The sequence below is a fragment of the Falco peregrinus genome, chromosome 7, assembly GCF_023634155.1.
Source record: "Falco peregrinus isolate bFalPer1 chromosome 7, bFalPer1.pri, whole genome shotgun sequence".
NCBI lineage: Eukaryota > Metazoa > Chordata > Aves > Falconiformes > Falconidae > Falco > Falco peregrinus.
The window spans coordinates 709984-730226 of record NC_073727.1 but is presented as its reverse complement, the minus strand read 5'-3'; the positions used below and the strand labels follow the sequence as shown (position 1 = coordinate 730226).

Genomic DNA, 20243 nt, shown 5'->3' with positions numbered 1-20243 from the left:
GGGGGGCGCAGGGGGCGAATTGCGTCCTCAGGCGGGCGGGGGGAGCCCCGGCGGCGCCAGCGCCTCAGGCGGGCGAGGGGAGCCCCGGCGGCCGCTCCGCGCGGGCCCCGCCGCCCCGCCCAGGCGGCCCGGCCCGGCCCGGGGCCCTGAAGGAGCCGCGGCGCCTCCCCCGCCCCAGCGCCTACCTCTGCGGCTGCGCCCAGCACCGCGGGGCCGGAGCACGGACGGGCCCCCCGCGCCGGCAGGCGGTCGGGGCCGGAGGTGGCTGCGCCCGGGAGCGGCGCTCGTTGCGGGCCGGCCGCCGCTGTCGCCTCCGCCGCGTCCTTCCCGGCAGGGCCGCAGCTCCCGCCGGCGGTGCTGGGCCCGGGCGCTGGGCCCGGCGCGGGGGCGCCATGACGGAAGTCAGGAGAGAAGCGTTCGGGCAGGTGCCCAGGGAGGCGGGAGGAGGAGCGGTGGAAAAGTTCGTCTTAAAGTCGGACAGCATGGAAGTGCAGATCCTGTCCTTGGGGTGCATCATCGCCGCTCTGGAAGTGAAGGGCCGGGATGGGGCGTTTTCAGATGTTGTCCTAGGCTTTGACACTTTGGAAGGTGGGTCTAAATCTGTTCCTTTAAAAAAAAAAATACACCAATCAGGCAATTTAACCAGCATTTTCTGGTTTATTGCCACACTGCACGATCTGGTTCTAAGGGTCCCTTCCAAATCACGGGCTGGATAAATACAACTCCTGCTGCCTGTCCTGGGCGCAGCGGTGGCAGGGAACGGGGACATTGGTGTCTCTAGGTTGTGGTGCACCCCTCTAATGGGGTATCCCGGTGTCACACTTTGACGGGCATCAACAGAGGTCTTTTCTGCAGCTCTGCAAAGAATACAGAACCCATCAGGCTGTTTTAATCGAAGACATGCGTGACTAGTGAGCTGTGTGTCCTGCCAAACACCAGGACCGCAGTCACCTATTCAGCACTGGAGGGAAGCTGAGAGACATCCCTGCAACCGTAGGCGCACCTAGAGACCACCCTTCCTGTCCCCGTCCTGTTTAACTGCATGCTGCTTTTCTGGCCAGGTTACACGAGGAAGCACCCCTTCTTCGGCGCTGTCATGGGGCGTGTTGCCAACAGGATTGCCAAGGCGAGGTTCGCTGTGGATGGGAAGGAGTATCACCTGTTCCCCAACGATGGGCCCAACAGCCTGCATGGAGGAGCCAGGGGATTTGACAAGGTGAAAACCAGGCTGGCAGGTCCCCGGTGTCCTCTGGCACACAACCTGTGGGGTTCTGGCAAGGGGATATGTCTTCACTCTGATCCTGTAGGATTTTGTGGTGGTCATTGAGTTGAATTAGCTCCCAGAAAGTGCCGTGGGCGCAGGAACCAGGGGAATTGAGACCCCATGAGCTTGCTGGGTTGGCCTCCATTTGCCTGGGTGGCTTAGCAGGGCTCACTTAACGTCATCCTTGGATACCATGCAGAGCGTTGCTGTGCTTCCCCTGCATTACTGCAGCCCTGAGGCCTTGTGAGCCCAGTTCTTACGAGGTTGTCCTGCGATGAAGTGCTGCCTCTGCAGAGCCTGGGCTGGCACACAGCAGTGAGGACCCAGCCTCACGCATGATGGAGGCTCCCAAGGCACCAGCTGCGCCGCCTTTCAGTGGGTGCCGTGGTTGTGCCAGAGTCCAAGGAAAGTTTCCTGGGGTATAGCGATCCTCACAGACTCATTTGCACCTGCAACAGTTTCAAGGCTGTTACTGCCTGCCCATAGCTCCTCCCAGAGTCAGAAGGTCCTGTGTTTGCAGAAACTCGTGTCATTGCTGTTTGCTTTTGATAGCAGTCACAAGTAAGGGGAGAGCAGGGTAATGCTGACAGTTCAGTGCAGTTATTGCGCTACTCCCTTTGATGCTGCTTTCATCCCAGTGGCAGCACACCCCATGTTCTTGCTCTTGACCCACAGCAGCAGGTGACTAGATCAGGCCTGCAAAAAGCCCCAGCATCACTGTGTCCCCTTCCCACGCCCTCCCTGTGATCACCCTAGATAAAATGAGCTTTCCCTGGACCCAGGGCACTCAACTCTTCCTATCTTCTCTGAAGAACTGCTGCTGAAGTCACTACAAGTAGTAAGAGCAGCAGAACATCTCTCTTGAAAGCCTTCCTGATAACCGTGCTGATTGCATAGCAGGCTCAGTAGTCTCTGCTTTCCTGAAGCCTTGGGCTTTCTTGGATCAAATGCATGTGTAACTAGAAAGCCGCTGGTCCACCGTTTCCCCAGAGGAACGCATGTCAATGCGCGATACAGCTGCTTTCTTGGTTAATGTTTTGTTTCATGAAAGGACATCCAGGCTGACAGGGAAAAAGTCACAGTCTCTGGAGAAAAGCTCACTTCTGGGCAGCGCAGTGTGAACTGGCATCGCATTGGGATCAAGTGCTCCTCAGCCTTAGAAAAAAAGGAGTACTGGGGTGACTTGTCTGTTGAACCCCCAGAGAGGATAATTTAGTTTCAAGTTTCTTTATATGCCCTGACCCGCTATGAGCTGGAGCTGAAAACATGCACTCTTTTGCATCTAGGGCTTCCAGACTGTCTTTTGCACATGGGGGAAATGGCTTCCTCTCCTGCCTCTTCCCCTTGCTTGCTGAAGACACACCAGCTCAGTGGGGATGAGGGAGGGCTTTGTATCCTGTGGCCCAGGAGGCACACTTGGGCACCTGCTCAAGACCCCCTCCAGTCAGGAAACGGTCACTGCACAGAGACATGTGGTCAGCCCTAACAAAAACAAGACATGCTGGCTCTTGGCTGTCACTGTCTTGGCTGTCTTGTTGGTTTTTCCTGAACTTGTAGACCTTGGTGCTGTGGTGAGCATGTGGTCTGATGGCCGGGAAGCTTACAGCTATGCCTACATGGCAGCAATATCAGACCATGCTGCTTGGGGATTGGATGGCTTAAGAAAATAACCCTCTTAGATTAAAAAAAAAAGTGCTGCCTGTATGCTTACTGGCCTTTAATAGCTTTTTCTTTGAATAACTTAAATAGAAACTCATACATAAAACCACCGCATCCCCCAGCAGCAGGAGCTGCAGCTGAGCTGCACTCAGTGCAGGGGGACATGCTCCACAGCCTGGTTATCACGTTTGGCACCCTCGGTCCCTGTGTTTGGTGAAAATGTTGGCTTTTGACAAGTGCCCTGAGTTTGTGATCTCTGCATAGGGCATGAAAGGGGTCATCTCAAAAGTGTTATTTGGCCCCTGCCCCTAGATCTGTCCTCTTTGATTAGTCAGTAACTATTCCTCAGGTAGGCACAATGATGATCTGGAGACGGGGCACCTTGCCTCTTGTCAACATCGGTCCTGCGAGGGGCTGAGACATCTGCTTAGCATCAGGTCCACAGCCAGGCTCAAACAGGCTCTCTGGGCAGCTAAATTTACGGTGTGCTGGCTTGTTTCACTTGCCAGCAGGTTTGGCTCCAACAGGGCCCCGGTTTCTGGTAGGGGCAAGAAACGGAGAGGTCCGAGTTCTCTGAATCAGCATTGATGTGTGGATGTATCTGGAAATACACCTAGTGCTATTAAATTAACCCAAGCCCAGACCCTAACAGGAGCTCCCAGTGTGTATTTACACTGTCCTGGAGGCCAGCCCTCAGTTAGCTGAAGGAAGGGCAGCAGCTTGCTGAGGCGGTGTTTCACACCAAGAGATCCGTGGGAGGGGAATAAATCCAGCTGCAGGGAAGAAATCAAATTTGTGGATCTTCTTAGGCGTGGAGTACACAGGCTGGGACAGACTCCCATCAGAGCAGGCTGGTGCTTGTGTTTTCTCCCACTTCCCCTTTTCAGCAAGAGGATACTGGTTTTTAGTCCTTCATAGGGAGAAAAAGATTGGGCTTTTTTCTTTTCCTTCTAGGAGTAAGAGCTGGGAAGATGGTTGAAAGAACCTTTGTTTCAGTGCATCGTTCCTTGAGTACCTTTTGTCCCTGGGTTCAGCCCAGCCTGTGGCAAGACAGAAGGGCACGGTGTTTCCCATGACTGTCCCACCCCTGGCATACTCCTTGCAGGTTCTCTGGAGCCCCCAGGTCCTCCCGAATGGTGTCTGCTTCTTCCGGCTCAGCCCTGATGGTGAGGAAGGCTACCCTGGTGACCTGAAAGTCTGGGTGACGTACACGCTTAGCGGTGGGGAGCTGGCCATCAACTATCGAGCCCAGACCAACAAGACAACACCCATCAACTTGACCAACCATGCGTATTTCAACCTTGCAGGGCAGGTAAATGTGGGGAGATGAACCCCATGGGGAGGCACTGTGCAGGGGAAGGAAGCCTGGGGACTCATGGGATGATCCATGGGCTTCCCATGGGATCACTGGGACAAACGTACTGGTCTGGGGATACAGCATGCTTCTGGGGACACAGCGATGAGGGTTTGTCTCTATGCATCATGGGCTGCATGTACCTACAAGCTGGGACAGGACTGAATCACATAGACCTCAACTGAGGACGTTATGCCAGTGTGTCATGAACCCAGACATCCCATCACGAATATTTACTCTCCTTTTGTGTGTAACTGGGGAGTTTCAGTCTCCTCTCATCCCTTGGGAAGATTACAGAGGAGGTGCAGGACTGGCATGCCCTAGTGATGGAATGGCATTCCTTAACTGTCTTCTGTTGGCACTGCTGAGACAACGTACTGAATCCTTGCGTGGCTGGTGCAGCTGAGAGCAGGGCCTGTGGTGCCAGCCATAGCCTGCCACCGAAATACCCAGGTCAAAATGGGGAGGAGAGGCATCACGGAAAGGGCACATGAGGCAGCCAAGGCTGCAGAGCAGAGCAGTAGCAGGGCGGAGAGGGCTCCCGCACGCCACTCCGGGGCCCTGCCAGCTAGGTGGGCACTGTATTCGGCTGCGCTTTAGTCTCATCCTGTTTATAACTGGGCTTGGAGGAAAAGGATTTGAGAAATAAGATGTTGCTGGGCAGAGCAATAGGATGGGACAGGGCAGTCACACTTGGATGTGAGACAAAGAGTCTTAGAAGTGCTAGTGAGTGACATCCTAGCCCCTCCATGCAGGGGGTCTGCTCAGGCTACTGCCCGAGTAATGTCTGTGCAGTTCTTAGTTTACCCTCCATTTGTCTGCCCAGCAGTACAGTAATATCAACACCTGCAGCATGCAACTCAGGAGTGTTTCCAGAGGAATGGGAGACCTATGGGCATGAAATTGCTGCTCAGATTAGACAGTGCACTATGTCCAGGCTCAGCTTTGATCCAGCTCCCCTTCCAGCCCAGCAGGTTCCCTGCCAGCATCCCGAGGCTGTGGGAGAGGAAGAGGAGCGCAACCCCCCACACTGCAAGAGATGAGCCAGGAGGATGTGTTGAACTTCCCCAAACTTGCCTCCTTCCCTTTTTGCCTGCCGCCGTATGCTCAACAGCTGGCGTGGTTTGGCTAGTTGATCTGCAGGGTGGTAGTGCTTGGTGCAAGGTACGAGTTCAGACTGATAGCCTGAGCCCTGCAGGATTTGCAGCTCCTGGGTCCTAGGCAGGCATTTGTCTGTGCTGGTACCATTGTCCTGTGCCCAGGGTCAAAGTGGGATGATGGCCAGGAGGTCCCCCAGGCACTACCAGACCTGCTGTAGCACTGCTGCAGAGAGACACTTCCCGGGTGTGCTTAGGGCTGCTGGAATGGTGGAAGGGCTGCAGCAGGAATCCCAGTATTTCCCATCTTCCTGCAGGGCTCACGGGATATCTACGACCATGAGATTTCTATTGAAGCAGATTCCTACCTGCCTGTGGACGACACCAGGATCCCTACTGGTGGGTGGTGAGATGCTTGCAGCGTGTGGTGGGGACATTTTACAGATGGGTGGTTGTGGGGATGAGGGTACGGTGCTGCCCGGCAAGGGTGGGCACACCAGGGCCCAGGGGACCCCAGGCACAGCGGGGCCCTCCCCCATGGGCACAGTCCCGAAGCACCTGAGCAGAGCAGGCAGAGCCCGGCACTGGTAACGGGGTCCATCGCCAGCCCCAGACCTGGAGAGGGGGGTGAGACAGGGTCCACCCGGGGGCTGCAGGCAGGGGCAGCAGGAGATGGAGCCAGAGGCAAGTGGGATGCGAGGCTGCAGGGTGTGTTCAAGGGGCCCATCCAGGAGACAAGCTACCTATGACACAGGACCAAAACATTTCCCCCCAGACCCCTTTGGCCAGCATTTCCCTGCAGGCCAGTCCCCAGTGCCAGGGAGGGTCACTCAGCGCTTTGAGAGCTGGGATTAACCCGGGCTTTGCCTCTTTGGCTTCCTCTAGCAGTGCTCAGCTTTATCATACTTCTCTACTGGGATTTTCCACATGATGTCAAAGTCTTACTGCCACAGATCTTATTTCCATGAGATCAGCGTGCGCTTAAAGTCCACAGAAAGCAGGAAAATCAGTTTCTTAAGCCTCAGTAAAATGTGGGAGACACAAGCAGCATGCTCCAGGCAGAGGGCTGCATGCATAAATGCGATGGCCCACCAGCACGTGGTCAGACTGCCTGCTCGGGGGGGGGGCAGCTCCCAGGCCCAAGGCTGAGCTCTAGAGCTGCTGGGATTGTTCATGCTTGGGAGCCTAGCATCATCCTTCCCTGCAAGAGCACAGCTGAGCCATCGGTCCCCTAATCAGGACGGGAGAGCTGAGCTGGTGCTACTGGCTAGGAGGCTGAAGACACAAACGCAGCACTTCTCTTTCCTGCCTTTAATGTCCTGCGTGGCTAAAACAGGAAAGTCAGTTAAGGGTAACGGCATGTTTTCCATGCTAAGCAGGTTAATTAAACAAAGGTGGTATTGCTTCTGACTCCAGCCTCAGTGCAGAGAAGTGAGCTGGCAGCCTCTTGCACCCAGTCTTGATTCAGAGGTTAAAAAGGAGAAAACGGGGCTTTCTAGTTTTCTTCCCTCCCCGCTGCACCCTCCCTCTGCCCCGCTGCTGTTCCTCCCCATAAATGATTGAGCTGCTCAATTAAATAATCTGAACAAGCTGGGACAGGGAATGCCTTTGCCATACCTGCAGGAGGGCCAGCACTGAACACGTGCACTCGGCCATGATCCCGCCGCTAACAAGGGGCGCCTCGCTGGGGGTGGCTTAACTCAACCCTCCCCCTGTGCTGCTCCAGCACCCACTTTGCATTTAGTGTGACTGTGCTGAGTTGCAGTAAGAGTTGCTCAAATTGCAAAATTAATCTGATACAAAGTTTTATTGTTTTTAAGAATGAAAAGCATTATTTAAAAAAAAAAAAGAAAAAAGCTGGTTTTGGCTTAACTTTTGAAAAATGTAAAATAGATTAAAATAATCAAAAAAAGCAGACTTCCAGATTTGCTCCTAAATGGTGGCTTTTCATCCAGCCCAACTGGCTTAGAGGAATGGGGACCACCAGAGTTCAGATGCTGCACCACGGCAGGCGGTGGGGGGCACGTGTGCAGGAAGGCTGTGCTCCTGAGTGCAGCTAGTCAGCCCAAGGGAACCTGGGTGTGGGGTGGGATGTGTGCCTGAGGGCTGCGGGAGCTTGTGGGGCGGTTTCTGGTAAGCAGAGGCTCTGCTGGAAATGGCAGGGCTTGTTTTCCTGATGCTCTTGCAGCGCTCCTTTGCCGAGTGCACCTTCTGACATCAGGAGGGAGAGGAAGAGAGCCTCTAAAAAGCAAAAAAAGAAAGAAGAAAGAAAGAAAGAAAGCTTTTCAGCTTTGCTGTCTGCTAAAACCAGGGTTACATCTGTGTGCGTAAACCACAACCACTCTGCATGCATGCATCAGCTTGCACCTGGTCCAGGTGGCTTTTGCTCAGCTTGGTGCAACACGCCTGGGCTCAAGCACAGGACAAGCTTATGGTGGTACCAAACCCATGGCCCTGCTTCTTCCCACTGCTTTCACCATGGAGCTGTTTCACATCTTAATTGTGGCCAGCTTGTTGCCCCTGCTTTTTGCAGTTCCCTCTGGAGTTTTGGATAAATGTAGCCTTTGAAGGTGATAAAACTGTGTATATTCTTAGCCCTGGGGTGAAGATGAGATCTGTGCAATTACTAAGGACAAGAGTCCTTGCATGCGAGGTGTTTTTCCGCCCCACAGCTGAATTCAGTAAATGCACTCCTTTCAGATACAATCAGAAGCCACAGAAGTGTGCTGTTCATCAGGTGGAAGCTGATGTTTCTCAAGGTTTACACAGCAGAACTGGTGCAGAGCTGCAGCTGAGCAGAGCACAGCGCATGGGGCCAGCACCGGGGTGCTGGTGTGCCGCCATCCCCAACACTGCCAGCTGCCTGCTGACCCTTGGAAACCTCTTCCTTTAGAGAGGGGTAGAAAAATGTGACTTTAGGGAAAATTCCCCTCTCCTGCCCTTCCTCTCTCACCTCCCCCATGCAAACCCCTTGCCTTTTTTGGGATCGCTGTGTTTTGCGCTGTGTTTTGCACTGTGTTTAGTATGCCTTAGGGTTGTTCTTAGGATGCTATGTCCCCATATCAGGCCTTAAAAAAAGACTTGAGAGAAAATGTTGGTTTTATGGTCTTAAACCTTTTATCCCTGAAATAATGCCTTAGGATGGGAGGGGACTGGCCCCAGCATACAGCCCACATTCACCATCCCAGCAGGTGGGCCATCTTTGTGGCCATCTCACGGACGTTTGTTCAGAGATCTGGGAGGATTTGTTTATTTATTTAGAGAGTATATGTGTATAAATCTTAGGCATATATAAATATTAATAGCTAATAAGTTTTGGGTTTATGTTAATCAGCTTGTATAGTTACATATACAAGCCTCACCTCTTGTTTTCTGGCTCCTTGGCTCTGCTTTGTCCCAGCTAAGCACAGTGGTGTCCCCAGGGGCTGCCAGCGCTGCTAGGGGACAGGGTGGTGATGTCCCAGCCCAAGTCACGGTGGCCACAAGGCAAGCTTGCTCAGAGCAGCTTGCTCACAACAAGACAAGGATCACAAACAGCTTAAAACCCTCAGCTCACCGAAGTGAGGGATCTCAGCCCTGCGTGGGGCCAGTGCCATGGGTGTTGGCTGGCATGTGGGTGACACTGCTGTTCTTTCCCTGCCTAGGGGAGGTGGCTGCAGTGCAGGGTACCGGCTTTGATCTCCGGCAACCCGTGGAGCTGGGGAAGCACTTGCAGAAGTTTTGTCTGGACGGCTTCGACCACAACTTCTGCCTGCAGCAGGCGCAGGCTCGACGCCTCGTGGCCAGGTAGGCTGGGACCCCAGCAGGGGTCTCTCACCATGGGAGCCATGGGGTGCCTACTCGGCCAGCCCCTTGGCATCCTCCACCAGCATCTCCCTAGGGCTCGCCACCTGCCCAGTGGCAGGGCCATGGAGGTTCACACCACCCAGCCTGGCATCCAGTTTTACACCGCAAACAACCTGGATGGCTCCCTGAAGGGCAAAGGCGCTGTCACATACCCCAAGCACTCGGCTTTCTGCCTGGAAACCCAGAACTGGCCTGATGCCGTCAACAAGGTGAACCATCCCCCCACCCCTGGGAGCTGCTTGGGTCTGTGGCAGGGACCATTCCACCACCCCTGCCCTGTCTCTGGGGCATCAAATATGTGAACGAGTCGGTTTGGTGAGGGGGACGCTTTGTAGGCAGCGGAACTGAGGCAGGCACAGGTCACGCCATCCCATAGCATTAGGCAGCGGTCGGCCAGCACAGTGGGGACTGGCCCCACAGAACCCACCTTCCCAAGGGCATGGGGTCTAAAGCAGAAGAACCCTGCTGTCCTCTCCACAGGACCTGAATTTAGCCAGGAGGGAGGACTGGCCCACCCCGCTAGCCAGTAAGCAACGGGTGGTTAAATGCTGCCATGGGAAGTGCTAAGAGGGGAGCCATGGGACCCTGCCCCAGGAGGGCCGAGGGGATGCAGCCATGCCCTCCTGACTCTTTCTCGTCCCACGGTGTCCTCACAATCACTGACGTGCTGTTGCGTCTCTCCAGCCCCACTTCCCCAGTGCCCTACTCCGGCCGGGCGAGGAATACAACCACACCACGTGGCTCATGTTCAGTGCCATGTGAGGAAAGGGGATGCCGACTCCTGCCTTTGAGAGAGGTAAGTGCCTCTAGCAGGTTAGCCAGAAATCCCACCGGGTGCTGAATGGCACTTTCAAACTACCCTGGGCGATGCATCCCATTTCGGAACTTTTTTCCTCCTCTGTGGTTTTCACCGGTGGTTTGTGCTGGCTTTAACTCTTGGTGCCACCTCTGCTGCTCTCTGGTCTGTGCAAAGCTCTCACCCTCTGTCCAGCCTCACCCTGGGCACTGGGTTTTGTTTTGGAGCAAAAATGCACAAGGAAACACCTTGTTTAAGGATATGGCGTGTTGCAGCTCAAACTACAGCAGGGGAATATCTCATAATATTCTTGTGGAGCACGTGGGAAGGATAATAGAGTTGTAGTTTTTTGTTACAACATCAGCTATTCCTGGCAAAAAGCTCTGAGCCATGCGGGCTGCTGCTCTCCCCCTACCACAGCTTGTTGAAGGGCACCCTGCCCTCCCTGTGCTGGGCAACAGCAGCCCACACAGCCAGAGCTGCCAGCTGCCAGCAGCACTGCGATGGCATAGGTATGCAGCAGCCACATGGAACAGCTCTGTGGGGGACAGGGTGCTGGGATTGCTGGGATTATCCCAACCAGCTGCCCTCGCTCCTCTGGCTTCACACCTATTTTGAAGCCAGCAGCGATAGCTGCACAGGAGCATCTTCCACGCTATGCCTTGGCTGCTGCAGTGGAGTGGGTGCATCCATAGTCCTGACAGTCCTGAACATACAGCTGCAGGAGGAAAATGATCATCTGTAATGTGTTTACATGTGAAATGCGTATCATCCCCAAAACCCTGTGACACGGGCCTGTCTGATGAAAACCTCCATGTTTCTGAGGTTTCACAAAGAATTGGCACAAGCCAGGAGGATGGCGGTACCTCCGTATTGGGGAGGTGGCACTCCTCTCCCCAGCGACACAGGGGTAGCCGGTGCCCTGGGCCAGGCCCCCACGGAGGCACTGCAGCCTGACTCCCACCTTCTCCTGCCATGCTGCTGGAGGGGCTGCACAGGCCCCGGTAGGTCAGCCGGGGCCTGCAGGGCTCCGAGCACCCTCCCCTGGCTCAGGGCTGCGGGAACAGTCTTGCCCGCAGTGGTTGTGCCTGGCCATTGGGTTTGCAAACGTGGCAGACCCATCACAGTCAGCTCTGCCACCCTGACCCCCGAAAGGAGCGTCCCTGCGATGCCCCGAGCACACGGATGCACACAGCCGTCACACATCAGGTGCTGCAGCCCGTACCAAGGGATGGCATCATTCGCAGAATAGCGCCCGGTGGGTCTGGGCCCGGGAGATGCTGGGCTGCAAACCAGGGGCAGAAGCAGCATCGTCCCTGCGGGCATTGCCCCCCGCACTAGGGACTGCGGGTACGTACCCCCTTGCCCACGGCAGCCCGGCTTGCACAGGGGGCGCGCACCCACCCCAGAGGGCAGCAGCAGCCCTGCACACACCGCCGTGGCTGGGCAGCTTGCCTAAGAGCTCACCAATAGCACATAGCCCTCGGTGAAATCCTGCCAAACTGGGGCAAGAGCTGGAGCTGCCAGGCTGCTCCAAGGGTAGTGACAGGGGCTGAGGCAGCACAGCCACCCTCGGTTTTGGTCGCCAGAGGACAGTGGGCTTGCCACTGCTCCCTCTGCGCCTGGAAGCACTGGCTGACCCTTGTAACGGCCACAGCCGCAGGCAGGGCCAGCCCTGCTGGTGCAGCCCTGCCTCCTTGCTCAGGTCCTCGCTGCTGAGCCTGGGCTTAGAGGAGCCCCGGTCCCCTTACAGGAACCCCAGGCTCCTCTGCTCCATCTTCCAGTGTCTCTGGGTACTGAAAAACAGGTACCAGTACAGCTGTCATTAGTCTGCAGGTTTATTGTGGAGTAGGTTTGCCCTAAGAGTACAGAAGAGAAAAAAAGCTGATCAAATTCCAGAGCAGTGGCGTACACGTGCCTCTCACCAGGTACTATAGACCAGGCAGGGAACACACAACCCACAAATATTCCAAACGCAAGTCACAGGCTTTGGGCACGTCTGCTGCATCATGCAGGGCAACGTCTGCGTCACTGCCCTACTCTCCCATTGTGGCGGCGATGGAGTTTAATGGGTATTGCCAGAACACGGGTCATTGCAGCCGGCAGATGAAACACTAGCCCCCAGCGCTGAGCGCGGCGGGAGCGGCCGGGCACACACCAAGCACAACAGTTACGACCAGGCATGAAGGCCAGACAGTGCTGCAGCATGACAGCGTGCTCGGAACCTGGGCAATTTACTCATACACTGAAAAAGCTCCATAAAGTCATTGTTAACAGGAAACCCGTTTTTGGAAAATCATGGCTAACCCAAGGTGTGACCAGTTAACCTTGTAAATTTTTTTTTTTTTTTCATTTAAGACGCTCTGCTGTGGTTTACACACGGGAAGCAAACTGCCACAATAGATTGCGTAAGCCCAAACAGGGTCGACTTTCCATTTCAGTGCGTGTTTCCTGCTGGCCGAATCTGGCCTTTATTTCTACTAGATAACCACTCGCAGTCAAAAAATGTTTGCTTTTTTTTCCCCCTACACCTACCCATTAGTTTGTTCACAGTCTAACATTATTTCCAGTCTTTTGCTGTGATCTGTTGTCAACAAAGTGCCTTTATCATGCAATTCTTGACTACAGAACGAGGACAAACACAGAGTTTGACATACCTATACACAAATAATTAATCCTGCAATTGCGTGTGTATTTGCAGTAGAAAATTAGGTTAATTCAACAAAATCATCTCCAGGATCTGGGCTACTTTAAAACCATACCAGTTTCTGGAAAGCAGGTTAGAATTCCTGAGGTCAGCTGTGAGTCTTTCACTTTAAGGAGGAAAGTTTGAGTGAGCTGCAGAAAGACTAATAACCGCTTATGTTTGCCTCTCAAACACATTTTCTTAAGGTCCTTCAGAAAGTAGGTCAGAAGACCTTAACGTCTTCCTTCAAAAAGGAAAACGTCTTGAGACATTTTAAGGAATTTTCTTAAATAGCCTAAAGGACTGAAAAATGCAACAAGCAAAGGTAGCAAACATCAAGCTATTATTAATTCCTATTACATTTAGAGGTTTCTGCAGATGTTACTAATTTAAAAAGATGTCAGTGTTTTGAATAAAAGCCCATCCTTAAATTTCTGGGCATCTGATATTGCAACTAGTCAAGTGCCAGACAGTAAGCTTTGCAGAATAATCAGATCACGGAGAAAAAAATCAATGGCATATGCAAGTTTTTAGCCACCTGCAGACAGAGATGGATTTTAAACTCCATTTCAAAGAAAGCAGAAACTGATCCTTTCACCAAAGACCATTCAACAATAAACGTGGAAAGTGACTAGTTTGAGAAGACACCGATATTAGTCATTCCCATTTTAGACATTTTTCATCCACGTTACATGGCACACAGCTAAAATTACCCAAATGTTAACAGAAGCAGCAGGGTTACTAGAGAAGTTTTAGTTAAAAATACACATTTTATTTCAATGTGCCAATAAAAAAGTCCCACATTTTCATATCACAGGAAGTTAATTCATACAATAAAAAGAGACCTGCGCTAGTCTATTGGTGTGACTAACTCAGAAGACCCAGATCATGCCAAATTTTAGTTGATATACTCTTCTATCTACATTCTTACATTTACAAAGACACCACAAAATCCCTTATAATAATGTAAGCAAAATAACTTTCTTCCTAAAAGATTAACTTCATAACTTTAATCCATTCTTTCAGGACTTGCACTTCTTTGAGGGCTTCCTGATGGTGAACGACTGAAAGGAAAAGAATTCACAGTTAACATTGCAGTAATCATTTGGGATTCAGAAATACAGGAAAAATCAACAGGAGCATACCTAGAGTACGCCGGTACACTTTAAGCACTACTTTTTAATAAAATAACGAACCACTATTGACAAAGTTAATGGGTTGATGATTATATGTTAGAGATAATACTTTTTTTTTTTTACTTTCACATTTTTGCATTTCTCTACTGTTATTTTTATAATACAATTTAAATGTGATCACTGTAAAGTCACCTAAAGAGTACTACTAATAGTGCCCTTCATGGAGGCAGGATAATTCCTTCACTGTTCTGATACAGCAGCTTCTCAAAACCTATTATGGTGCTCACTCAGCATTTATGAGCCTTTATTATAAGGTCCCTTGTGATTGTGAGGTTAGGCTGCATACAGCCACGTTTTTAAATGAAGAAAACCTAAGTATAGAAATTTGTGGGGGGGGAGGCGCGGAATAAAAGAAGCAACTTGCAGGACAGAAAGATCTCCAAGGCAAGGGACACATCATGGCAGGTCTACTGCTATTCTTACTAGGATATATCCCCTCCCACAGATCCTGAGCGCTGGAGTTTTAGAAATGAATTATGGGAAATCAAACTAGGGGAAAAAAAATGCTGCCGATTCTGTCCCTACACATATATGCATACACACATACAGAGATAATTATTCACCAACTTATTGCGGGGGAAAAAAATAATCTGAGTAACAGCAGTCAAAATAACACTTCTTCCATTTCTGACTGCTATGCCAGTTTACTCCACTCTAAAACCCGCAGTGAGACTGGGGAAGATAATGAGACTCAGAGCTGATTCCCACATTTATTCTGTGCTTTAAGCTCTTTGAGCTCACCAGTAGGAAGTCTCTGTGCAATAAAACTGTTAGTGAACTGAAATGAACACAGGAGCAGACAAAGACAAGACGTAACGCTGCTACGTAACCAGTATCCCAAGGAATTATTACTACATATCTATTACCATACATAAAACCACAATCACAACATTATTTCTGTTGAAGAGATCTCAGCAAAATACCTTTCCAGTATTTACCTACAAGCAGCAGTCAAACTCCTCAGCAGAGATCACTGCAGATACTAAAATGCCAGCTCTACGAAGTCTATGTTACTATTAGGGAGATCAACATACCTTCTCTTTGGAGATGGTGATCGGGACTTTGACCGACTGTCAAAACAGAATATCATCAATGCGGCTTAAAGATCAAACGGAACTTTTATATTCAAAAAAATAAGCATCCTAGACAGCAATGGAATTGTTATGGGAATCTAGCCAGAAGCTCTTTGAAACAAAAAAGTTTTCAAATCAACTTTTACTCTGACAGGGATTATCAATTCATGTAACATGGAGATTAATTTTAAGCAACTGTCTTCCATAGAAAAACAGGAAAACAAGGGGTAGTACTGAGGTGAGGCTTTGAGAAAAGAAACATTATCACAGATTCCTCCTGTTTTATCAATAGCATTAATAAAACTGAAGCCCTTTATCTGAAGAAAAATGTAACAGAACCGACCATAAAGACACAAAAAAATCAGTACGATGTTGGAAACTACAAAGAGTTAATGAACACATTCCAAATAGCTGCAGAGGAAATTGAGTCATCTCTGTCACACCACAGATTAGCTGGGCACCATGTTTGGGGCATTTTTTTCTAAAGGACCAGGCCCCATTAATCATGCAAACCTGATACTGAATTCTAGATGCTACTGCAGGCTTTATCTGTGTTATGCTTACCTCTTAGCCGGTGAGCCAGATTTTGATCTGCCATGAGACCTAGACCTACAACAAGAAAAATCACAGCTCAGCAGGGAGGGTGGTAGCATGCCTGTTCCCACATTTGAGACAGCAAGATTCACACTAAATGTGTAAGAACCGTCATAATTGAACAGGCAGAATCTTGCAAGTGTCCAGGGCTTTTCCCACTAAGTTTCAGAAGAAAGCTTTTTAAATGGATGCTGCACATGTTGCTCTGTACTTTGGTCCCTGGCGGATGACTGCTGTTTGCTGACGCAGGTGGAAGGAATACATGAACAACCCCAATCCTGACCAGTACTTTCACAAAGCTAATAAAAAGCCATACTCTGAAGTTGCAAGTTTTATTAGGCCTGAGTGACATCTACCACTGTGGTTGGAACTGGCTGCAGGTGGCATGCTTCTGCAAGTATCCCCTCAGTGCATTCCTCTTATGTATGTGCTTGCTCAAAATACTCTTTTAAAAAAACTGTCTGAAATTAACCCTTGTGAAAACTCTCAAAAATGTCAAGTCTTTGAGGTAAGACTGCTGCACCATAATAACACTAATACTACCTAAAAGAATAACTGACATTTTTACATTCCCAAAGGAAGTGTTCAACTTCCCACATCCAAGACTTTCCAGAACAACTTCCAGATGTACACTGTGATGCTGTCAAAGCAGCGAACATCATGTAACAAGTCAGCCTGTCTTCCTCATGAACCAAGAGCCTGTCTCTGGGCACTATGCATTCCTTTGATTCTTCTGTGAAGAAACCATCTTTCAATTGCCTTGTGGAGTTGAACAGTGACTTCTTGGAGTTAAGCACTGCTACTTTGCCACTTCTCTGTTCTGGTACATCTGTAATTTCCTCTGCCGTGGTTACTTAATCCCTACTTACAATGAAAGCTGTCACACAACAGAGATTAGAAATTTCACTAAAAGCATCCGTTACACTGCAGAAAACCATCCTGGTACTAAAAAAAAGAAAACAACGGTAGTAAAATCAAGATGTTTTTCTCTTTGAGAGCCTGCTGACTGGGGCTGTTTGCTGTTCATCACTGACAGTGTGAACAGTGATGAGCCATGATTAAGTCATGTTGGAACAACTGGTATTAAAATTCAAGATATTTCAGCAACAGTTAAGAGAAAGCGTACCTGATCAGTGAAAGGCACTGCTCTACCGCCTCAGGGAATTTCCCTGCTCTTTTTACAAGCTTTGGGACAGTTTGTGTGAATTTCTGCTCTTAACTAAGCCACACCTGGTCTTCATCTCTCTGTTCCCTAAAAACTCCCATCATTACTTGCTGTTCCACCCTCAGAAAAGGCCACCACCACCTTTCGGCACCAAACCTTTCCGTGTTTCTTCACAGTTTACTACTACGTTACTTATTTCAAAGAGCAGCCATCAAACCAGAACAGTAAGCCCAGGAACAGGCGGCAGCAAGAGCGGTACCATCTCCTTCAGGACAGAACTTCAATTTGATCTTGTTCTCCTACAACAGCTTGTTGGGGACATCCAATCAACCTGTATCAGCCAGGCTGCCTGGACAAGGTTGCACAAAGCACAAGCTGCATTCACTTACTATGGAAGGTTTAAGCCTCAACTTAAGAGAACAAATGACATCCTGTGTTCCTTTAAAACTTGGTCGTCACCCGTGCAGCATTTTTTGTTGGTACAAAATAATTCCGACAGATGTTTATCTCAAATTTAATTCAGCTCCTGCAGGCTGACACTTTGTTATTTGACAGAGCTGGAAACAGTTGTAACACTCACAGTACCAGCACATGCATGAATGCTTTAACATGCTACCGGAAGGGCATCCTGATTTCTGGCAAATACTGGGAAGAATCCACAATCTCATGTGTGCTAAACACAGAAGAAGAAAAACCCCAATTTTTCATATTAATTCTAAATGTTTGCAACATTAGCTGGTAACGCAACCTGATTAAGTACTTAAAACAGTACTTGTGATGACTATCGAGACCTGGGTATTAGTGATACGTAAAACAATAAAAGGAGAAAAAGCAATCTGCTGCACTGCTTTTTAAAATTACGGACCCCTAAGTTGGTGGAGAGAAAGCAACAGCCTTTTCTGAAAATCTTAACAGTTGTTAGAAAGTCTAAACAGACTTTTAAGCAGCTTTTACTAAGTGTCCGCAGTTACGGAGCAGATCTTACCTGCTTCGAGGCCATGTAACAGATCTGGATCTAGATCGGGATCTTGATCTAGACCTGAAATAAAAAATTAATTAAAAAAAAAATAAAAATTGAAGAAGTCAACTCAACCAGAAGTGACAACAATTACAGTGCTATGTTAAATTTAAAACCTACACTTATATCACTAGATATTTCGGACATCAAAAATCATCATGCGACACACAGCTATGCAAGCTCTCAAAACTAAATATATTACCATGCCTGTAAATTAAACAAGGATTATCAGAAACCTTTTAAAGCATGATGAAGTCTGATTTATAGAGGTCAACACCTTTCAAAGTCTACTATCAAATACCTTTTTGAATCTGTTAACTAAACGAAAAACAACAAAACCAAAGCACACAGACTATTAAAAGTTACCACTAATTACCTTGATCTCTTCAAGGAACCTGATCGGGACCGGCGGGGAGACACAGACCTAGACCTACGAGGAGAAATGGACCGAGATCTACGATAGGAAGCTGACCTGGACCTGCAAAGAAGCCAATGAAAAGAGTTGTAGCTTTTAAAAAGCACAGCTTTTCTGAAGCAGGAGCTGCAAAGAGGAATGAAAGACAAACTTAAGCCCACCTCCTTCCACGACTCCGACTACGCGACCGAGAATATCTTCTTCCTCGGGACCTTGAACGAGATCTAGACCTGGACCTGGTTTTAGGTTAGAGAAAAAAGGTATCAGCAAACAGCTGCAGCAACCGGTGCACGTGAGGCCCTGCTGAAGTCAAAACTTATTTCAGACAACTAAAGAACTAGCATCTGTCAGTTGGAAAAATCTCTGGGCCTATTTTTCTCGAGCATTTTACTACCTAGAAAAATGTTAAAAGCTGAATTACATTGCAGAATTACATTAGAATAGAAAACACTGTAATGCGTATTTAAAATAAACCTTGCAAGTTTGCAGGTCGACCCTCTTTGGCCCAAGGTCTAGCAGATCTAGACGATCTAGAAGTATCTATAGCCGATCGCTGCATCTAGGTGTTCTCTTCAATCTAACGACGATCAAACTGACAGCCCAATGAGCCAGGGTGAGGCTTGATTGACGCAAGAAGATTTTTCTAGGTGGGAATGTGGTCAATCTGGTGTTCCTCTTTCTAAACCGGAGGGGGGCCCCAATTGAAAGCCAAATTTACTGTTACGGCGATCACCGTCTCAAATTTTCTGCCCTTAAAGAATAAGGTGAAGCTACGTGTAGATGGCTCGAGGGGATCTGGCCTCTTATGCTGATCACCTCAAGGTCTAGGAGGATCTTAAGTGTCGGATTTGCAAGGCGCCTCAGCATGAAATCTTAAGGCTCGTGACATTCTGAATCAAGGCGACTGACTCAAACGAAGAAACCTGAAAGGTTTTGACCAGGTTGATTATTAAAATATTAACATTTGATAGAAATAGCAACAAATTGTAATATACACCTATACATTTATTCTAGCGTTAAAACTTTAAAGAAAACTGGCGTAACATTCTGTTCTTTGCTAACAAGAGCTACGCAAAAGTGAACTGGCGAGGCAACCCAGCCGCTCCGGCCCCACACGTACCTGCTCCTCCTTCGGCGACTATAGCGGTGACAATCATAGGCATAGTGGCCTTTCTCACCACACTCGTAGCACCTGTCGTTGGGGTCAAAGGGGCGCCGCGCAGGAGGCCTGTCGTAGCGGGAGCGACGCGGCATCCCCGTCGACACTTCCACCCTCACCCTCGAGCCGCATATCACCCTGCAACAAGTCCGCGACGGCTCTGAGTTAGCTGCTACTGCTTATGCCAGAGCTACAACGAGAAGGACCAGAGGGAAAGCCCCAGTCTCTCTCTGGTTTTAAAATGGGCTGCAGCTGCTGCGAACACCTGAAATGCACACGTACTTCCCGTCAAGTCCACGGACGGCATCTTCAGCGTCCCTCGGGTCTTCGAACTCCACGAAGGCGAAGCCCGGCGGGTTCCTCGCGATCCACACGGTTCTCAGGGGCCCGTAGTAGCTGAAGGCTCTCTCCAGCTCGCCCTTGCCCGCCCCCGTGCCCAGGTTGCCCACGTACACCTTGGTCTCTGCCGGGAGGGAAGCGCGGTCAGCGCCGGAGCTGGACGAGGCGACGCAGGCAGCGGCGCCCCCCCCCCGCGCCGCCATCTTGTCGCCGGGCCCGCTCCCGCCTTCCCCACCGCGAGCGGCGGCACGCGCGGCCGCGCCCCCTCCCCCACGGCCGCCGACGCAAGATGGCGGCGGCGGCTACAACGGCGGTGGCAGCCGCCCGGCCTGGCCTCCCACCCCGCGCCGCCTCGACCGCCGCGCCGGCCGCCCCCGCCGCAGCCTCCCCGGCCGCGGCTCCCCCTCCGGCCCTCCGCTCCCCCCGCCGCCACCGCCCGCCGCGAGCACCCACCGCCTCCGTATCGCCCGTAGCGCGACATGCTGACGGCTCCGCCGGCCGCCCCTCCGCGCACGCGCCGCCGCCGCGCGCCGCCCGCCTCCCCCGCGCGCCTCGCGCATGCGCCCGGCAACGGCGGGCTGC

The 20243-nt window shown here is 50.7% G+C and overlaps 2 protein-coding genes across 3 annotated transcripts; one reads left to right on the top strand and one right to left on the bottom strand.

Annotated features, from left to right (window-relative positions):
• Positions 1 to 176: 176 nt before the first annotated feature.
• On the top strand, positions 177 to 13916 carry GALM (galactose mutarotase). Its single transcript, XM_005232335.4, has 8 exons — positions 177 to 588; positions 1062 to 1216; positions 4029 to 4235; positions 5692 to 5773; positions 9019 to 9160; positions 9255 to 9429; positions 9905 to 10016; positions 13729 to 13916. Exons 1-7 carry the CDS (start codon positions 393 to 395, stop codon positions 9980 to 9982), a joined length of 1035 nt encoding a protein of 344 aa, XP_005232392.1. The 5' UTR covers positions 177 to 392; the 3' UTR covers positions 9983 to 10016; positions 13729 to 13916.
• Positions 11837 to 20239, bottom strand: SRSF7 (serine and arginine rich splicing factor 7). 2 transcript variants are annotated; one of them, XM_055811043.1, is made up of 9 exons: positions 20115 to 20239; positions 19605 to 19785; positions 19284 to 19460; positions 18325 to 18399; positions 18125 to 18226; positions 17716 to 17769; positions 15536 to 15580; positions 14837 to 14968; positions 11837 to 13766 (listed from the first exon to the last, which is right to left on the bottom strand). In XM_055811043.1, the coding sequence occupies exons 1-8, from the start codon at positions 20140 to 20142 to the stop codon at positions 14881 to 14883; spliced, it is 750 nt and encodes a 249-aa protein (XP_055667018.1). In that variant the 5' UTR covers positions 20143 to 20239; the 3' UTR covers positions 11837 to 13766; positions 14837 to 14880. The 2 variants fall into 2 exon arrangements, with proteins under 2 accessions (XP_055667018.1, XP_055667017.1); XM_055811042.1 differs by having other exon boundaries at positions 14933 to 14968.
• Between the last annotated feature and the right edge of the window lie 4 nt (positions 20240 to 20243).